Below are 22,500 nucleotides of genomic sequence, written 5' to 3'. Positions count from 1 at the left end.
GTTGAGGCAAGTGAAGTTGTTGTGGCCAATGATAGTACTACCTGATTGGCACTCATGCCAGTGGCACACAGAAAACACCAGTCAAGCATGGTCAGTGCCAATGCCAGCTGATTGTTCCCATGCCAGTGGCAAGTAAAAAGCACCATTCGAGCGTGGTCGTTGCCAGTGCCACCTGACTGGCTCCCATGCTGATGGCATGTAAAAAGTATCATCCAAGCATGGCCAATGTCAGTACCACCCAACTGGCCCTTGTGCTGGTGGCACACAAAAAGCACCCACTACACTCTCGGAGTGGTTGACATTAGGAAGGGCATTCAGCTGTAGAAACATTGCCTGATCGGATTGGAGCTTGGTGCAACCTTCTGGTTTGCCAGCCCTCAGTTAAACTGTCCAACCCATGCCAGCATGGAAAGTGGACATTAAACGACGATGATGATGATTGTGTGTGTGTGTGCGTGTGTTGTGTGTGTGTATTTATATATATATATATATATATATATATATATATATTTGTATGTGTATATATATATGTAGGTATATGTATATTTGTATGTACATATATGCATATGTATACATGTGTGTATATTTATTTATTTATGGGTTTCAGCCAAGTGGCTGCGGTCATGCTGGTGCACCACCGTGAGAATATATATATATAATTATCAAAGTTGGATGATAAGTCCAGGTAGATACAAAGTAAGTCTCAGAGGAGGACTGAAGAACATATAGTATTTCCAATAATTACTTTTGTCTTAATACATGATGTACGCAGGTCTAGAGAATATAAAACAAAATTTAACAATGGAAACTGGTATACTAATTAATTATCTATTTATTCTTACATCTATGAAATCCAAAATTATAGATATTAATGAATAAGTAATGGTGTAAATAGGAACTTTCTCTTAAACTCCCTGATGAAGCTGTTTTGTTAAATAGATTAATTATTTAATTATATAATTATAAATGGATATGTTCTTGGTAAATCAGCTGAAATATGTGCCGGATATTTCATTTATTTATCAATGTCTATATTTTACGGATTTTATACATATAGGAGTAAATGAATAATTAATTAATATACCAGTTTCCATTGTTAACTTTGTTTCATATAAATGTATATATATATATATATATATATATATATATATATATATATATATATATTTGTGTGTGTGTGTGTGTGTGTGTATGTATGTATATGTATATATATATTTGCCAGACCGCTGGACTGGCCCTCATGCCGGTGGCACGTAAAAAGCACCCACTACACTCTCGGAGTGGTTGGCGTTAGGAAGGGCATCCAGCTGTAGAAACTCTGCCAGATCAGATTGGAGTCTGGTGTAGCCATCTGGTTCGCCAGTCCCCAGTCAAATCGTTCAATCCATGCTAGCATAGAAAGCGGACGTTAAATGATGACGATGATATATATGTATATATCTAGCTCAATGCTCTGCTTCCCCTACTCGATTTCCAATTCCTCTGCTCATAGAATATGAAATTCAGAAGATGAACAGATAAGAATTTTATCCTTTCAACCTTGTTCTTGTACTCCTGTTTCTGAGTAGATCATAACCCTAACCCTAATCCCCACCCCATTCGTTCTTTATTATCTATTTATTTCTTTACCATGTAAACATAGCCTGATAGATTCGTCTTCCTTGTTTGTCTTAAGTTCATGCGTATCCATTAATCGTCACATTTTATTTATTCTATTTTGTTCGCGTTTATCATTTCGTTAAGGGTACGCATGTCTGTGGAGTGCTCAGCCACTTGCATGTTAATTTCATGAGCAGACTGTTCCATTGATGAGATCAACTGGAATCCTTGTTGTCAGAACTGATGGAGTGCCAGTTTAGTATGTTTTATTGACACTACTCTCCTGTTTTTTTTTGTTTTGTTTTTTCAATTTAATTAAATGTAAATTTCCAGAAATATTATTGCTCTTACATTTATTGAGTTTATTAATTCTTTGCTCTATGCTTTCTACAGATTATCAGTCCAGCATCAGTTGTTAATGTTTGGTCTCTGTCCCCGACTGTGAAAACCCTTAAGCTGTATGTCAATCATTATAAGAATATGTCTTTCAAAGCTGGTCAGTGGTAAGTTAATATAATTTCTATAAGGTTTCATAGATACTGTGATTGAGTGAATGAGTGAGAAGGTAGTGAATGAATGATTGACAGGCTGACTGAGCAAGTTAGTGAAGAAGTGAGTGCATGAATGAACAATATTGAGCAAACAAGTGGCTGAGTAACCAATTGAGTGGATAGATCATTGAGTGATTGATTAATTGAGTGAGTGAATGAATAAATCTGAACTCTCAGGCTCTTCAGTACTCTTGAGTTTTACACAAAGGCAAGATTACTGGTGTCTACCATTTCCTTAGGAAAATACCGGCAAATCTGTGTATACGAATTAAAAGAAAGATACCTCTGTCTTTTGACTATTTTCTCTATCATTATTAATATTTTCTGCTGTACACTTCAAAAAATTCTTTCTCTTGTGTGTATGTGTGCATATATATGTGTGTGTGTGTGTGTGTGTGTGTGTAGTCATCATCTTCATCACCCTTTAACGTCCATTTTCCATGCTGGCATGGGTTGGATGGTTTGACCAAAGCTGGCAAGCTGAAGATCTGCTCCAGGTTCCAGTCTGATTTGGCTGGCTTAGTTTCTTCAGCTGGATGCCCTTCCTAATATCAATTACTTTACAGTATGTATTGGGTACTTTTAACGTGGCATCATCACAGAAGAGCTTTAACTGTAGCACTGGCATGAGTACTTTTTACATAACACTGGCACATGACTTTTGTAGGCCAATCCTCTTTACTAGGAGTAGTGGCCTTAACACTTCTGCTGTGAGGAACACAGTGTGTGTGTGTATGTGTGTGTGTGCGTGTGCGTGCATGTATTTCCTTGTCTTGATATCATGTGATAGTTGCAAATGAGCCTAGCCATCATACAGTGATGTCCTTCATTTGCAATCTTCCATGAAAACGTGCCTGGCCATGGGGAAATATTACCTTCCTTGAAAACTGGTGAGGGCTGGTGACACAGAAAATCTACCTCAACAAATCCTGTTTAACCCATGCAAGAATGGAAAAAATAGACAATGAAATTACTATGATGATGATGATTATATTTATGACTGCCATGACAATTTCTATCACTGTATCCATTTATAACTATTATTGCCATCTTTTTCACTGTTCTCATCATACTGTAACCCATTGATGGATAGTTACTCATTTGATTTATAGGCTTGATCTGATGATCCCAAAGATCAGTAGAATAGGTGGCTACTCTATGGTCAGCAGTCCAGTCAGTTTTGAGAAGGATGGAATTCTGCAGCTGGCTGTTAAATTTAGTGACCATGCTCCCACGTATTGGGTTCACACGCAAGTATGTTTTATGGTCATTTTTCTCTACTAAATATTTGTATGTTAATGATACATTGAAATAGTTGACACTGTATGTATGTATGTATGCATGCATGTATGTGTGTATGTATGTATGTATGTATGCGTAAGTGTGTGTATATATATATATTTGTATGTATGTATGTGTGTGCATGTATGCATGTATGTATGTATGTTATCAATCAGTTTCATTTCTGTATTTCTTGTCCATAGAGAAAGAGCCGGACTCTAACATAGATTCAAGGCTCCTTCATTGGAACTTTTATCAACATCATCTAGGTATTTGTGCATATATGTGTGTGTGTGCAGTATTTGGTGTTAGTGTATGCGCAGATTTGTATGTTTGTTTTATGGATGCGTTTTTATGTCTGGATGCATGCATATGTATTTATGTGCTAAATTTTTGGAAAGTTTTACATATCTTTACAGTTCCATTGATGGCTTGAATCTGTAGTCTTCTAATCAGCCTTTTTCTTTCAGGTATGTATGTATGTATGTATGTATGTATGTATGCATGCATGTATGTGTGTATGTATGTATGTATGTATGTATGTATGCGTAGGTGTGTGTATATATATATTTGTATGTATGTGTGTGTATGTATGTATGTATGTATGTATGTATGTATGTATAAGTGGAGGTGTAGCTGTGTGGTGAAGAAATGTGCTTCCTAGCTGCATGGTTTCAGGTTCAGTTCTATTGTGTAGCATCTTTGACAAATGTCTTCTACTTAGCCCTGGGCCAACCAAAGCTTTGTGAGTGGATCTGGTAGACAGAAACTGAGAGAATATGTGTGTGTATACATATATGTGTATGTATGTATATATATATATATACATACACACACACACACATATATATATATATATATATATATATATATATATTATATTATATTATATTATATTTATCTTATGGTATTTACTTTGCTTTATATTATACCCATTTATTGTGCTTTTAATTGTTAATTTTTCTATATGTGATAGTGGATTTTCATCGATGAGTTCTTGAAACTTGGTTATTTTCCCTAAAACTATATATTTTATATATATTTTATCTATAAAGCTTAATTTAATTTTAATTTTTTATAAATTGATTTTAATTGAGTTTTTACCTGTAATTTTGGATTTTGTCCCTAATATTATTATATATATATATATATATCTGTGAGTGTGTGTATTTGTGTGTGTGTGTGCGTGTGCGTGCGTGTGTGTGTAAACATTGTTGATGTCACATACTTAATGGATGTGTTTGGTTTAATCACTTTGAGGCAGTAGTATTTTTTGTCCACAGAAAGTCCCTTTAAGATGTAGAGTGTTAAAAACACTGAATACCTCAAAACCAGGTGAGATGAATTGCCCTGTAGGTGAACATGAATGGCACATATTAATATTTTGCTGTTATTTCAGTTCATCAGTGCTGTATATACTGTATACCTTGTTTTACTTGAGTAATGTTATTGTACATCAGCAGACAGATTCTACACTATTTGCTTATACCTCAGACCAGTGATCTGAATTTGTTTTAAGGGTGACTCATCTATGCTGTACCGATGAGCTAAAATAACAGTGAAACGTCGATATTTGTCATTCTTGTCCACCTATGAGGCAATTCTCTTCGTCTGGTTTTGTATAATGCAAGATAGCTATTTATCTCCTCTACAGCAAGAAACATGCTTTGGTCCCTTTCTTCATACTTTAACCTTTCATTACATAGCATAAACCTGCTTTCCTCTCTACTGTAGCCCCACTCTGTCAAAAGGAATCTCAGTCTTGCAAGCTGCATAGTCCTGTGATTTCACTTGTGCAGGTGCCTCTAAAAAAAATGTTGTCGTCATTGTCATTATTTAATCTCAGGTAATATTCGGTCACCAACAGTATCTTCACCATCATTTTCAGCAATAGCTTCACCAGACACTCACCTCTCACTTTGGATGTTTCAGTGTGCTGTTGGCAATGCAGTTTCCATCTCCTTTGGTGGTGAGGTTTTCTATGACCCCAAACCAGAAGACTCAAGCCAAGATTTGCTTCTAATTGGTGGAGGAATTGGAATCAATCCGCTTTTCAGTATCATGAATCGAGTTGCAGACTTCAACTTAGCAAAGCAATCTACTGAAAATTCTTCAGGTTATCAACCAGGAAACACTCTTCTTTTGTATTCCTCAAGTATTGCATCAGAACTTTTATTTAAGGTAACATTTACACATTTTCTTTGCTTCTGCTTTTATTAATTTGGTTTTATTTGCATCTCTCTCTCTCTCTCTCTCTCTCTCTCTCTCTCTCTCTCTCTCTCTCTCTCTCTCTCTCTCTCTCTCTCTCTCTCTCTCTCTCTCTCTCTCTCTCTCACACACACACACACACAAGCACACACATTTAGTGATACAAAGAGAAAAATAGAACTCAAAACATGAGTATATATATTCTTTATTATTAATAATCAGCAGAAGTTTGATATATTTGCTAAATGCTAATGTCTCAATCTCTTTGTAACTTCTGCTAATCCCTTTTAGATATATATTAAATATTTTCACACTTAGCATTAACAACCTTACACTGTTGGAGCTATTCAAGGAGAAAGAACATTTTGCCATTTATGCATCTTCAAAAAAGTGTTACAGTTTGCAATGCTTGTCTTTGTATAATAGTGTATTCTTATATATTGCCTTCAAATTTTTGCACAAAACCAGTAGTTCTGGGGAGAGTGTTAAATCAATTACATCAAACCCAGTGCTCAACTGGTACTTATTTTACTGATCCTGAAGGGATGAAGGACAAAGGTGATCTTGACAGAATATGAACATAAGCGTACCCTAAATGCTGCTAAGCATTTTGCCTGTCATGCTAACAATTCTGCTAACTCACCACCCTAGTGTATCTTTATATATCAGTTTCAAAATTTGGCACAAGGCTAGCAACTTCAAGGTAGGGGTTAAATCAATTACATCGACTCCAGTGCTCAACTTGTATTTATTTTATTGACCTCAAAAAGATGAAAGGCAAAGTCGACCTTGGCAGAATTTGAACTCAGAGAATAAAGGTGGATGAAATGTCACTAAGTATTTTGCCTAGCATGCTAACAATTCTGCCAGCTTGTCACCTTAGTGTATCTTTATATAAGAATGTCATTTGGCTGGTTGATTTGTTGGTGGATATTTCCAGTTGTACTTTATATCATATAGAGAGGGAGTAAAAGAGGAATACGAAGATAGTTAATATAAGAGGTGTGAAATGAGTTTCTTACTACTTTCTGAAAAATATGCATCCTTTTGATGAATTTTTGTAGAGAAATCACAATTATGTTGATAAATTTTTGAAAAATAAATAACATATTGTCATCTCTGTATCATACTATGTGTTAACACATCATTGAAAGGCATGATGCTGTGGTTTTTATCTGAGAGAAAATCACTTCATAGGCATGTTGTGCTGAAAACACAATGTACGTGGTCTGATTAATAAGTATCCGAACTGTTGCTATAGTAACAAAGGTAAAGCATACAGAGTAAAGCAACTTAGCACAGATTGACCTTGAACTCCGTTGTGCATTCACACTAAGTTTTAATGTTCTAGCTCACTTCCTTTGTTTACAGCAGTGCTTGGAAGGAGGGTGTGTAGCATGTGATCATTGCATTGACCATTGCAGAGGAAGTTGAGCAGAGATCCTGCATCAGATTTTGCCAAAAGCTTGGCGATACCTGCTCAGAGGTCTACACAAAGTTTTCAAAAAGTTTTCATCATTCTCGACACAATCAAGGAGATCTTGTGCAACTGAAACCCGAGTGTCTTTTTGATCAACTGAAAGCAGTTTTGGCACAAACTTGGCAGACACATGTCTCATACCCAAATCTTCTTTGGTAATAATTATTGTTTTCACTTATGTATAATGTGAGAAATTAAACTGCTTTGGTACCAACCAGCCTTAGACCATATTTTGTTCTTTGTTACAAGCTTCCTATTTTTAATTGATCTAAATTATAACATTGCTTCAAAATTTTGTTAATTAAAGTTCTAAACACCAGATTAATTATGACATTTTACTAAGGTTATTTTACTAAATTCTTTATTATCTTCAAAATTAATTAAAACAAAGGTAGTGTACTTCAACATAAATATGTTAACAAAAGATCTAAAATTAACAAAAGATGATGTTGGGTTATAGATTGTTGAAGTAGAGATTGGTGAAGGGAGATCTTATGTAATGTGGCAAGACATAACCTAAGTATAATTCATTGAAGTTAGATAGGATAGAGAAAACTAGAGCTCATAGATGTTCCTTCATTCTTAAGGTCAATAGCAGATAATCACTGGAAAATTTCCTGTCCCCCTCTAATCCACAATTTACTACCAATAACATACAAACATCAGTGTGGCAGCTTCTGCTATTGAATATTACACCTACATTTTCTTCAATTCTGTTCTTTACTTTCTACCAGGATGATTTAGATTTGCTACAGAAGAAACATGACAACATTCACTGCCGTTATTTTGTGACCCAAGAGGAATCTAAAACTGATGCCATTGCTGGTCAGTTAGCATTTTTATATTTTCTTTTTGTTTTAATGACTTTACTACATTTCTTTTTGTATTTTTGTATGATTACAATGGTGCTACAAGTTCAGGGATTGACTCAGAAGCCTTAGTCTTAGTTCCCCCCACTCTCCATTGGAGCTTTGGGCAATAAAAGATTTCCACCTAGTATGGTCACAAGTCCTAGCATGAATCTGCTTCCTGACCAGACCCATACCTGCCAGATTCTCCTCAGCAGTCCTCAACCAGGTTTACACAGTTCTACCTCACCTTCCTATATTAATTCTTTAGTTTCTACACCTGAAAGAGCCTCACAGTCTCTTTGTAGGCATGCACAGCATTTGGCTGAACATCTTTCACCATCTCATGGTGATGGTAACCTGTAGGTTGCTCAACCTGCCCATCTTTATAACTCCTTCATTCATGATGTGATCACACCAAGAAATTCTTAGTATGGTCCTAAGACAACGTCTGTGAAAAACATCTGTAGTGTTATTGATTTTGGTGGTCTTTTTCGAAGTTTCACAAGCATAAATTACTGCTGGCATAACAATGAATGTTTACAGGTGGGGTTTGGTGCCTTGGTTGATGGAGTAGTTGGACCATACAGCCTTCGGGTACTGGAAGATAGATGCAGCTTTGCCATATCAGTTCTTCACATGACTTTCTGAGTTTTCCCCTTTAACAATGTTTCTGTCTTGCTGCTTGAATGAATCAGTGATCTCCAGAATTTGTCCCTTTGACCAGACTTGCTGCTGTACATCCCCAATAATCATAACTTTAGTCTTTTTATCACTAGACACTGAAGCCACTGGTTTACATTCCATTAATTCACAATTCTCTATTTTTTTTCATTTGCTGGGTGTGCAGGAAGGAGTAGTACTCAAGATCTTCATAAACCTTCAAAGACTGGTGATACTGATTCTGTTAATGTTTGCTTAAATTGTTGCAAGTCAACATCTGTAGGAAAGGCAGAAGACATGGAGCTTCAGAGGAATCATGTTCTTGTGGGGAAGGACTGGATGTAGTGGTTAGTGTGGGACTGATAAAGGACTGGAAGTTAGATGCAACATGGGTGATGAGAGGAGGAGAAAAGATTGAATCAGAAATATTTGGGTGGTTGTGACATGAGCCCAGCCAGCTCTGACAAGGAGAGGCTGTTGTAGTATTGCTAGAGAGATCATTGTAGTATTACAGGAGGAGACAACATGTTTTTGGGCCTCAGGAGGGAATGCGTCTGTGAGTGAATTTAAGTCTATCAGTCAAGTGACCATTCTCTGAATGCAGCTTTAGGATGTCTGTGTTCAGCAACAGAACTGTTTCAAATGTGGGAGCAATATTCCATTCTGGCTTTCACTTGACTTTGGAGAATGTCAGTAATTGTTGGAGACTGAAGTATTTTCTGGTCCTGAATAGATGGGCCTCTCTTTAGGATGTGCTTTGACCAAGAGAAATCTTTGGTGGCAGTGAGGCCTAATATTTGAAGCAACCATGAGAGCTCAAGTTGTATGCTGCTCATCACTTAAGGAAATGCAGTGTGAGGATTTTTTCTTGATGTAAGTAATGCTTGTGTTTTTTTTTGTTTCAGAGGTGGTGATGTCAAAAATCAACTAAATTGGCTGGACAGTTTTCTTTCCTCTAACATCCATGGACTTTGGTCCAACCAACATTTATGCAAATATACATCATATCCCTCTCTAAGGCATACATTTTTTAATCCCTATCTACAATCCACCTCTTTAGAGAATAGGATGTAGGTTTTCATGAATCTTTGTTGGAACAAAGTCCATAGGTGTTGGAGGAAGAAAAATTGTCAAGTTGGTTTAGTTTTGATTTTTTGGTATCTTGTAGAAATAGAAGTGTAAACAGTGACAGTATGTTGATAGAATAGTAAATCCCTACTGTTCTGAATGCTTGCTACACCATGAAGTCTGCTAAAAACATCTGTGAGCCAAGAGATTGGGTTAAACTAGATGGCATGTGTTTACCACCTACAAAAGAAAGACAAGCAACTCTCTGCATTGTGTGAAGAATAATGACGTCTGAGTGATGTGTGTGAAAATATTCTAGATTCTTCTATTTTCTTCCTGATATTTTTTTCAATTTTCCTATTACTTCTGTTCATCTCTTCGTTGGTTTTTCTTAGATTTAACAAAAATTTGTATCCTCTTCCTGGCTTACACTTCACAAAGAGAGATTTCAAGAGTTATTTCCTTCTTTTCTTTATTGTTTTTCACAGCTCATCGAATGACCACTGCTGATATCGAAGAAGCATTCAAATTGATTGATAAGAAAAACTGCCAAGTATATATTTGTGGTCCTGTCAGCTTGATTGATGACATGGAGGAAATTCTGATTAATTTGGAGGTTGACTCAGATCATATTCAAATTGAAAGGTGGTGGTAGAACTGTGGTTGTCAGAGTTTATTGATTCTTATACCCCTACTATAGTTCATGAAACTGTATATTTTTGTTGCTCATATAAAGATATTGTGTGATCATAGACATAAATGATATTTTTTATACCTGCCTTGATTTATTTTGTTTTTGATTTTGCAGTTTGACATTGTTCCTTCCTTCCTAACAAAATCTTCCATTTTATAGAACCATAGATGTGTGAAGATGGAAGTTCATTTTGTTGCAACATGGCCTTGAGTTCTATCTCACTATTTCACCTTGAGCAAATATCTTCTACTGTAGTCTTGAACTAACCAATGCTTTGTGTATGGAGTTGGTATGTGGAAACTGTATAGAAACCAATTATAAATGTATCATTATCTCAAATCATTTACGCTCTCTTGTGCATGCACACTGACATTACCCATCTAGTGGAGCATGCTAGCTTCATTTCTTTCAAGTCTTCGCAAGTCCTCAGTAGTCAAAGCCTATGTTTCACTGCTATGAAACATAGCTGTATGTACACAGGCATCATACAATCTGCCTTTCACTTCAAGGGAGAGGTCCTTAGTTACCAACTAATGTAGAAGCTCTCAAAATTTTGCCCAGCCTGTTCTTATTCTAGCAACTACACTTTCAGAACTTCCTCCACTATAGCTGATTTGGTTTCCTATGTAACAGAAGCTATCTACTTCTAATGATCCCATCAAGCATTTGAGGGAGTCTATTGTCTGTGCAATTTTAGTGTTTATTGTACCTGTACATTTGCCATGCACAAAGACTATTTTCTCGGTTAATCTTCCTGTGATGCTGCTACACCACTTATGTGTCCAAAGCTTGCACTGGGTACAATGTATGAAGTTTCTACCAACACCCTTCCTACATATTGAGCTGGGCCATCTCTCAGAAGGGACTTGTGATTTGTCTGTTTTCCTACTTACTATATATATATATATATATATATATATTGGAGCCTGGTGTTGCCATCCGGTTTCACCAGTCCTCAGTCAAATCGTCCAACCCATGCTAGCATGGAAAGCGGACGTTAAACGATGATGATGATGATGATGATGATGATGATATATATTTACAGGAAGTTAATTATATGGCTGGCAGTAGAGTGACCAATGGTTTTGCTTCCATAAAGCACATCATCATCATAATCATCATCCTTATTGTTTTAACATTCACTTTTCCATGCTTACATGGTAAAAGCTTTGGTAGGCCTTGGCCTATAGAAGAACGCACTTGCCCAAGGTGGGACAAAACCTGGAACCATGTGATTAGGAAGCAAACTTCTTAACTATATAGTCATGTCTGTGCATATATAATCAATGTTTGCATGTTAATTTATGATTACACACACACTCACATACATATTCATGCACTGTCTCCCATCTCTCTTTCTATCTCTCTCTCTCTCTCTCTCTCTCATGCGCGCACACACACACATACACACACAGAGTCTGTCTGTCTGTCTCACGCTCTCTTTTCACCCTCTGTGAGGACAGAGGGAGTGAGACAGACAGGCAGATGACATACACACATTTTTGCAGCTCCATGATCCAATATGGTGACATAAAAAGATATTCTTAACTTTGGATATTGGACTTTAATTTATGATAGACAAACATGTAGACTATTGAGACAACGTTTAGATTGATGTTCTAGTGAACAGACTAACGTGTGAACAGTGGCCTGTGGCACCGGCGCTTTGTGGTAATGGTGGTGGTGGTATTTAGCAATGAAACAAAACACTGCTGACACAACAATAATTTGTTAACGAAACTTGCTGCCAAGAATGCATTATATATGCAAATTAGTCTCTCCAACTAGCCAGTGTGTTGGTAGATGGTTAAGAACGGTACACAGTTATTTTTGACATCCCAATACAGGGATTGAAACTGCCCAGCTAGTCCCTGACCTTTTTCTATCTGCAAAAATATTTTATATACAGATAAAGTGTTTATGTCTGCCAGTAAATACAGAGTTGGCTTAAAATCTATAGATATACTCTGTAGTTAGTATATAGTAATAAAACAAAATAGCAATTAATTAAGATATAATATATCAAAGGTTCTGAATGGGGGATAGAAATGCAATGTGTGTGGGTGTGGGTGTTTGTGTGTGTGTGCGTGTGTGTACAGTGGCAAACTGGGTCTAAAAATATTGGTTGCCAAGAGACTAAGGGAGCCCACCCACAACTACAATGCTATCATATAATTTTTTTTTCTATTAAAAGTATTCTTTTGAACTGTCTACAAACACAACCAGACTGAAATAATGCATTCTTCCAGGAGTGAATAAAAAATTCTCAAACTTGAGGGGATGGGCCCCTTAGATACTAACGTGGGCCCCCATATATGGATTCTAATGGCGGGGGGGGGGGGGGGGGCTACTTGCCATTGGGCAAGCTTGCAACCTGGCCAGTTCATTTCATGATAGACAAACATGTAGACTATCGAGGCAACGTTTAGATTGATGTTCTAGTGAACAAACTAACGTGTGAACACTGTATGTGTGCTCCACAGAAGAGTAGGGTATCTTTCTCTTTTTCACTCTCATTCATGACACACAGGTACATTTCTGTCTGTCTGTCTCTCATATCTCACATCATGTCATAATGTTCATTCTTACCAGTTTGCTGTTCTTGTAACATTTTGAAGAGGTTGGCATTATCACCTACCTTCAGCAAGTCTCTGTATGTCCTCTCTTTCAACCTATTCAAAATAACTGCTGTATTTAGAAGGGCACTATCAGTTATGTTGATCCTAATACTTATTTTATTGACCATGAAAAGATGAAAGGCAATAATAACAATAATATATAAATAATCCCTTCTACTATAGACACAAAGCCTGAAATTTGGGGGGATGAGGTTAGTCGATTACATCGATTCTGGTGCTTAACTTGTACTTATTTCATTAACCCCAAAAGGATTAAAGGCAAAGTAAAACTTGCTGAAATTTGAACTCAATGGATAAAATACCAGCATGTTAACAATTCTACCAGCTGGCCAGCTTCATATAATATATGAATAATAAATGATACTTGCCCATCTCTCAAAGCTAAACACTTCAATAAACATCTTTTGTCCTTGGAGAAATCAGAATTACTAAGTGAAAAGAAGTTCATTAGTGAAATATGTTTCTATTTCAAACTGTTGTTTTCTATTGAATGCATTCAAGAGATTTAGTGGTTCTGGTCTACTGACTGAACAGTCAATTAAGGCATGCTAATTGATAGATTAGAGAGGAGGAGGGGGACTTGGTTGAGAAGTTTTAGGTTGGAACAATAATTTTTATTGGTACTAACCACTCAGCTGTGAAGTAAGAATAAAACCTGTTTTACCAATCAGTCCAGTCAGAATGATTAGTTGAAGTATTTGCTTTGAGAGAAAAATGGAATATTTGGAATATCACTTCAAGTAGGAACCTTTACTGCAAGGGCTGTGATTCCCAATGTGGGGCATGCGTAGGGTTATGTTGAATTTATACCTTTTGTACACAATGTTTAGTATACCAATAGAGAAAGGGGGCAATTCGAGAATGAGTTATTAAAAGCAAAAATTCTTTGCAACCCTTCTGTGGACAGTTTTATCAAATTTTTGGACACTTTAGAAACAACAGGTCGTTTCCATCATGTTCATAAGACCTGATGTCACTAAAGTGGGAATAGATTATTTCCTTCCATTTAGTGGTATGTGAAAACATGTAGGTAATTATAAACGCGCATGTGTGTGTGTGTGCGTGCGTGCATGCATATATGTAGTATAGAACTGGTCAGTACTGAAAGCAATGCCATTTTAATTCCCTATGGAGAAATAAACTGGAGACAGACTTATGTGTGCAGGTGTCTAAAAGTATTGATTCTTTTATCTCTGGCGACAAAAATCTAAGTACACAAGAAAAATGTGGTGATGCAGAGTGTTGATGGGGCAATAAATGGCATTGGGGGTGTGGAATGGGTTAAAATGGAGTGGAAGTAAGGGATAGCATCAGTGAAGGAAAAGAAAGAGGCACAGAGAGAGAGAAAGAGAGCGACAGAGAGAAAGAAAGAGAGAGAGAGAGACAGACAGACAGACAGATAGATAGATAGATAGATAGATAGATAGAGATTTATGGCACTGGTAACGAACACATTCACACACACATGTATATATATATATATATATATATATATATATATATATATATATATTTCTCGTCTACGTTTTGTTTGCAATGTCCTGTACCCAGATATGCACCTATACATACAGGTGGATGTCGGTATGCACATACCTGTACGTATATATGCATATACTCATTTACTATTTGTTTATATATATATATATATATATATATGAACAGAGATGAAAATTAACAGGTCATTTTATTCCCACCAGTCAGTTTGTGAATTCAGCAAAAAAGGTAAGAAAAAACTTCCATCATTGATACAAAGGCTTTTGCAGCTGAGAAAATTCACAGAATATATTTTGTTTCTTTTTGAGCATATTTTCTGATAGTTTATACTGAAATCTTTTTGAAGAAATTGTTGAAAAAATTTGCTTGAACTGCTCGTAAATATTCAGAGGAATATTTAAAATCTGGATTTATACCCCCTATCCACAATAAACGGTCACCAAGTTATGTGCGAAAGACTTGGATCTTGTGAACTTTCTGAAGTCCTCTCCCCACTCCCTTGAAAAAGATTTTCCTTCAAATTTCTTTATAATTATAATCTATGCTGTTTGAAAGGTATTATATAAAATTTCATTTAAAAAAATAACATTTTCCGAAAAGTTATGAGGGAAAAACTCAGATCTTGTGAATTTTCTGAAGTCCTTTCCCCCTCCCCCATTGCTTTATGCACATTTTTCTTTTCATATTCGTTTCCTACACATTTTTTTTACATCCGTTGCACTATTTTTTTTTCAATTTTGTTTTCGAGTAATATTGTAAACATTAACCAAATTTTGAATGACAAAAATTAAATATCACAAGGGGGCATCGGGATTTTAGAAATGATTCAGTGGGGCATGGCCAAAAATTGGTTGGGAACCACTGTGCGAGGGGAAAAAAGTAATAACTACTATTTTCTTCTTTCTCCAATTTCCCTTTCACACTTTTTGTCCATACTCGATTCTTATGATGTTGAATAGCCCTACACTCCCCTACCTCATCACCTTTTAACTCTATCCCTCTTCTTTCTTCAACCCTGTCACTAATCCTTCCCTGTCCTCTGTTTCCTGTCATATACCCACATACTCTTCTTTTACATACCACCCTTCAAACCTCCACCTAGAATCATCATCTACTCTTCTGCTCCCCCTTTTGAGGGGCCACTTGTATGTTAAGAGCTATTATCACAAGTGCTGGGGTCATGAAAAAGAGCACCAAGTGGTTGGCATTAGAAAGGCAACCAATCATAGAAATCATGCCAAAGTCAACCTTGGTACCTAACACAGTTCTCTGACTCATTGGACCCAGTCAAACTGTTCAACCCATCCCAGTGTGGAAGCTAGGCATTACATGATGATGGCAATGGCAGTAGGGGATGGTTGCAGATAATGACAACAAATGAATGCAACTATCTGAAATTATAAAAGTCACTTTTCATTTCATGGTACACAGACTAATTACCTTTTGTGAATTGTACTGACAAGAGACCATCACTGATTAATTAGAAATGAAAAACAATAGAGTTCAAGAGAGCCAGTGATGGGCTCTGTCAATAGAATCCACACAATGTCCAGTTACTGTTGTTAGATTTGAACTTATCACCACTTGATCAGTAGTCACAACCATTTGACTGTTCTGTGTATTTTTACTTCCTTTTCACTAAAGCCCAGCCACAATTAACCAGGAAGCAAAATGTAAAAACTATCTTGTTTTTGTTGTACACACACACACACACATGATACACACATACATTACATATATGTAATTTATTCATGGCAGGATAGACCTAGATGAGATGCACTTTGGCTTCATACCTGGAAGAGATACCATGGATGCAATCTTTCTAGTGAGGTAACTGTAGGAGAAATAATTGGTTCTGAGTAAATCACTATTCCTGGTATTCATTGACTTGAAGGTGTTTGACTCCACATTCAGAAATTTGGTGATCATTAAGGAAATTGGCTTGTGAGGGTTATACAAGTAATATATAAAATGCAGTAAGTAAAGTGGGGGCTAACAATGATTTCAGTGATGAATTTAGCATGAGTGTAGGAGTCCATCAAGGATCAGTCTTCAGTCCCCACTTATTCATCAAAATCCTACAAGCAATCACAGAGTTCTTGTAGCTGAATCTATAGGGGAATTAGAGAGGTATTTCCAGGCATGAAAGTCAGACCTAGAATTGAGAGGCCTTGAGGTAAACTTAGCAAAGAAGAAGGTTTTAGTAAGTAGGGAAGAAGACCCTGGTTTCTTCAGGGAAATGACCTTGTTTATATGCATAAAAGAATTAAGTATAAATTCCTTATGCAATGTAAGCAATGGACATGGGAGAAATGAAGTGAAATCACATGCAAAATAACAGAGAATGTAAGTTTCATATGTTTTAGATGCACTGGAGCAGTATGTAATGAGTACACACACGTGTGTTTCTGTTTCCTTGCCTTGACATCATGTAATAGTTATATATGAATCTTGCTGTCAAGCAAACTGTGCCCCTCCTGAGTGAAATCAGGTAGATGGAAACTATAGAAACTAGTTGAGCAGATTGTATGTGTAATTAAAAAAAATATAGCCTTGTCACACTGATTGATCCTGAGAATTACATAAAAGGTACATATATCTGTGGAATACTCAGCCAGTTATTAATTCAATGAGCAAGCTGATCGAACAACTGAATTCTTGTTGTTGAAACTGATGGAAATCCATCTGCCTATCCAGTTTTAGTAATACCATACTATTTCAGCTATTCTGCATTCATACACGCATGTAGTTATACATCAAGGTTTCAAGTCTGTGTTGAGCCTTTGAGCTCTGAGATCAAAGCTAAACCAGATTTCCAAGGCATTTAGACTAAAATTACAAGATCTCTAACTGGATTCCAGTCTATTGTAGTTTTAGTTTGGTACTCATTTTCTCTTGAATGGATGGGAACAACACAAAGTAAAGAACTGGTTTTGTGCCTTTAAAGATGTGTGAAATAAGAGAACTCTTATTTGAAAAACAGACAAGGTTAATGACAGAAAGGGCATCCACATGTATCACAATGAATCAATGTGTATTTGCCAAACCATGACAGCATGGCAAAATGAATGTAAAAATGAAAGAATATTGTACATGGTGTTAGAAGTGGTTGCATAGTTGGAGGTGCATGTGTGTGAGGGTTCTTCATAATTAAATGATAATAAATTAAGGTCATACAGTAGTGTGCTTCATTTGCAGCTGCTACAAACCATTGCCTACTGCTGTGAATCAAGTGTGTATTAGTTTTAGCCTGTCACAGACATGTTAGTAGTAGTGTTTCAAAAGGAGCTGAATTTATCAAGAATAGGAGCAAAAAAAAATGGGTGGGGGAGCTGATATTTATATGATTTGTAGAAATTGAGATCTTAGTAATTTTTCAAATAAGTTTTAATATTTTTAAAATCATCTTAACAACAGAAATTACAATATACATAATGTTATAGTGATGTGCCCAGAAAATTAGATTACAGAAATGGTAGATGTGAATTTGTTGCTATGAAATTCTTGTAGACAAGTAGTAAACAGATCCTTAGAAAATTCTTGGCATTGTTTTGTATTTTGACCCAGTTGCCAATGTAGCAGATCTGTATTGTGATTTGAACTTGAAACCTTATGGTTTTCAAAGATAAAAAAAAGAAAATCACCAAAAATCTAACCAATAGCTTTCTTTGTAAACAAGTGGGAATTTTTGGAATCTGGTCAAAACAACTCATAGATGTGATGATATCAGCACAAATCTGTCCAATCAAATTTGTCATTGGCAACCAATAATTAGTGATATACAGCAGGCTAAACTCAAGTAAAGATAGACAGACTGGATTTCATTCGAAGTCAGTGAGCCCTGAGCTGATTCCTGTAATCAGTAAGAAGTCTGGAAGATAAGATGCTGTTGACAAGTGAAGACGGTATTAGCTGATAGAGTCATGAGCAATGGAGCATGACCACAAATGAATTCTTTTCTAATACAATCACCAAAGACTAACAGAGTTTCTTTCATGCAAATAATTTTGGCTGATTCTGTTTTGACAATCTGACTATCAGAAAAATATGTACGTTAACACTAATATATCGATGTATGTTAACACTAATATATCAGCTAACACTGACATATCCGCATTCATCACTACATGGGGAAATTCATCTCAATCAAAAAACACACTTATATGATATTGTGGAAGAATCCCTGTTTTTCTACATTTTTTACTCTACCAGACCAATGTGTCTTGTATGTTTTTCTAAATTAATAAATATATGATGAAGAACAGATTTTGACTCCTGTTCCTTTCGTCAACTCTGACTAGTAACCCTATTATTGCATCAATAGTCTGTGATGTTATTTTCCCATTTAAAGGTAATGAAAAATTTGCACTCTTATTCTTTTACTTGTTTCAGTCATTTGACTGCAGCCATGCTGGAGTACCGCCTTTAGTTGAACAAATCAACCCCAGAACTTATTCTTTGTAAGCCAAGTATTTATTGTATTAGTTTCTTTTGCTGAACCGCTAAGTTATGGGAACGTAAACACACTGTAGTGAAACCTCTCTCTCGGGTATTTATTTACGAATGATAACGTAGCGGCTAACATCTAGCCTTCGGCCGTTTGGACCTTGTTGTGTCCATCACCCTGATTGGCTCTTATTTGCGCAGCATTTGTCACCAGTTCTGTTTCGCTCCAGGGTGCATACCGACCAATTGTGGCCTTCTGTTAAGGTCACGCGAGAGAGTGTTTTTCTGCTGTTTCTGGAGCCCCTTTTATCTATAAATAGCTCTGTTTTTTCCACGCCAGTTTGTCGCGACCTCAGACCTTTTCAGGTCTGGTCCTAGTCCACACAGAACACAGCTCCAGCCAGTTTCCAGCAACGACGTCAGCACTACCGTTCTACTGTCTTCTACAGTCCCGTCGCCAGCGCACACAGCTACCAACAACAACCACAGTTTCTTCTCGACACTGTTTGTGTGGATTGTCTCCACCACGAAAGGAGCAGCCAGAACAACCTGCGAAAATCTTCTGTATTCAAGTAACCGATCACAGCATCGAAGCTCAACTTCACACACAACATGTGACACCTCAGCTCTGCTATTCGGCCACGACCTCTTGTGTACAGACATTCTACCTACTGTGTAACTCTTCTATGAACTGGTACTTTCTTATCTTTGTGTTCAGGACTCTGATAGTCTATGTTACAGACTCTTATTCCATGCTCTGTATTTCTCATTCACACACTCACATTATTGTATACACACTCTCGCATACACGACGGTCCGTTATACATATTGTATTGTTTATATTGCCGCATGCACGCACACACAGTTGGCTACCCTAATAAACTTACTCTTATATTTATCTAACAGTTGTCTCTCTCTTTCCTTTGCTGGTACTTGCTTGCATCTCACATGCGAGCCTTCTTATGTCATGTTACATGTTTTGTGACAACCGTGCGACGTGTTAAAAGGAGCTTCTCCCGTTCGTCGCCATCTCCTTTGGTTCGCACGATCGTTCTCTACAACACCAACATAGAAATATACACACATATATATATCTATATGTATCTATCTATCTATCTATCTATCTATATATATATCTTCAAGTTTAGGGGGGTAAAAAAATAAATAAAAATATTCAAAGGAAGTAACTGAACATCTTACCAGTATTCTCCGTACTACTCTGTATATAAATAAATCACACGCGTGATTGAATATCATAGTTTCTTATGAGAAATCGAAAATGCCTCGTGGAAGACCGGCTGCACAACATCTTATTGTTTCTGAAAACGAAATCCTCAATCTCATCTTATCTATATGAATTTCTATGGCGGAATTCAATCCCAAAAGAAAAAAACATTTGTTTATTTTTTGGCTGCCATTTCTGAAGTGTATAATATTGAGTAGGTGAATTTCTAGAACTGCATGGTGACCCTCACTCGGCGAGGTCATGTTCATTGAAAATAGATATATTTTAATGAAATTTTCTACAGTGCACTATATTCAAACATCTGGAGCATAACTGTAGAAAATTTCATCAATAAATATCTATTTTTAATGAACACGATCTCATTGAGATCAGCATGCAGTCCTAGAAATTTATCTGTTGAATTTCATTATCATTTCCATCGACAAAGTTCTCTCCATGCACAATTGTTTCTTTTCTTTCTGTTGTTTTTGACTCCGTTCCGTCGGGTACTTCTGCAAACAATTTGGCTTCCGTTTTGGAAAAAGAAAAAACATTTAAAACTTTTATAAGAAAAAATTCCGTCGCATGCTGTTTTAGAAAAAAAAAAAAAAGCACGTGTGTGATTTATTTATAAACAGCTAAAAGAAAACGGATAATAATGGTAAGTCGTTCAGTTATTTCCCTTGAATATTTTTATTTACTTTTTTTACCCCCCTAAACTTGAAGATTACCTATATATATATATATATATATATATATATATATATATATATATATGAGAAAAAATGAGTTCAAAAAGAACAATTCAAAATTTTTGGGGGATCCAAACAGAGAGAAAAAATGATTTCTAATAAAGATTCATCATATTCATAAAAATCAGCCAGAGCAAGTAATAAGAATATGAAAATAATATTTGAGGAGTTTCGTTATAGGTATAAAAATATACCATAAACAAGTATAGAAAATGGAGAAAAAATGTAGAATCAGAAAGAGATTTATTACAAAACTGGATTCAATGCATACGTACGTTTCAAAAAGCAATGCAAATGTGTAAGAAAAAAATTTTAATCACAGTAATTGTAATTAAATTTATGCATTGTTATTTTCATCAGTGTGAGGAATCTCTTGAAGAACATCAAGAAAGTTTAATAAGAAGAAATAGAATAAAATATAATAAAAATAGAATAAGATATAATAAGAGAACACAGATGGGGCAGTAAGGGAAAATCGGATAATTTACAAACCAAGTTGTGAAAGGGAAAAATAATGATAACAAAAACAATAATAATAATAGTGAGAGAGACGAAAAAGAAAAAAAGAAAGACTTATCAATGTGTATGCAAGTCTATATGTGCAGTAAAACTATAACATAAGAATCTAACAGATATGTTTTAAAAAATAGTAACAAGTCGAGACGATATACAATGTAAACAAGGCCACGTGTGCCTCGTACAATACAACGTAACGATTTCATTAGCAGAAAAAGCCATAGAGAGTTATACGTATACATAATAATATTGAAAAACGGGGAAAAAAAAAGAGAAAAAAAAGGCGTTGGCGTTCCTTCGATATAACTCGACAAAACCAAAACAAACACTCGACTGTTTCCGTGACAACTCGACAATTCACTTCGGATATCTTCATGCGGGTATGTAAAATCCGCACACAGACAAGAACAAGCACGCACACACGCAGCCACACAGACAAGAACAAGCACACACACACACACACATACACACACAAGAACAAGCACGTACACACAACCCATTAACTTTCTCCCATTTTAGCAGCTGTCACGGAGGTCACACCAGCTGTCATGAAGGTCACAGCAGCTGTTACGGAGGTCACAGCAGCTGCCACGGAGATATCTGAAGTGAGTTGTCGAGTTGTTACGGAAACAGTCGAGTGTTTGTTTTGGTGAGTTATATCGAAGGAACGCCAAAAAAATAAAAACGTGCGTGTGTATATATATAGACCTAACGCAACTTTCAATTTCATGCATCCTAATTTTTCCAACTATTATCTACATGGATTACCATTGAACTTTATATATTATTTTTTACTTTCTTGTAAAAAAAATTTTCATTTTCCCTCTTCTTGATAATTTGGTATGCAATGAAAGCCGGTTAAAAATCTATATTAAAATATGCTTTCAGTTTAGCATTCTGCCTTATTATTATTTTTCATTTTCCTATTATTTCTCCACGTGCGGTTAACACAACCCCACTATTTACTGACTTATATATATACATATATATTTATATATATATATATATATATATATATATATATATATATATATAT

The 22,500-nt window shown here is 36.0% G+C and overlaps 1 protein-coding gene across 5 annotated transcripts in view; it reads left to right on the top strand.

Moving 5' to 3' along the window:
- Positions 1–10,477, top strand: part of LOC106872412 (oxidoreductase NAD-binding domain-containing protein 1) — a 41,745-nt gene extending 31,268 nt beyond the window's left edge. For all 5 annotated transcript variants that reach the window (XM_089356758.1, XM_089356759.1, XM_089356761.1 and 2 more), the window contains 5 exons: positions 1,993–2,102; positions 3,263–3,404; positions 5,364–5,612; positions 7,854–7,944; positions 10,187–10,477. In XM_089356758.1, coding sequence (XP_089212884.1) covers positions 1,993–2,102; positions 3,263–3,404; positions 5,364–5,612; positions 7,854–7,944; positions 10,187–10,353 — 759 coding nt within the window. In that variant the 3' untranslated portion in view covers positions 10,354–10,477. The remainder of the gene's footprint in view (positions 1–1,992; positions 2,103–3,262; positions 3,405–5,363; positions 5,613–7,853; positions 7,945–10,186) is intronic.
- The last annotated feature ends 12,023 nt before the right edge of the window (positions 10,478–22,500 follow it).

The sequence above is a fragment of the Octopus bimaculoides genome, chromosome 8, assembly GCF_046866305.1.
Source record: "Octopus bimaculoides isolate indiv1 chromosome 8, ASM4686630v1, whole genome shotgun sequence".
NCBI lineage: Eukaryota > Metazoa > Mollusca > Cephalopoda > Octopoda > Octopodidae > Octopus > Octopus bimaculoides.
Note: the sequence above shows the minus strand (reverse complement) of the source record. Positions and strands in the feature narration are given on the sequence as shown.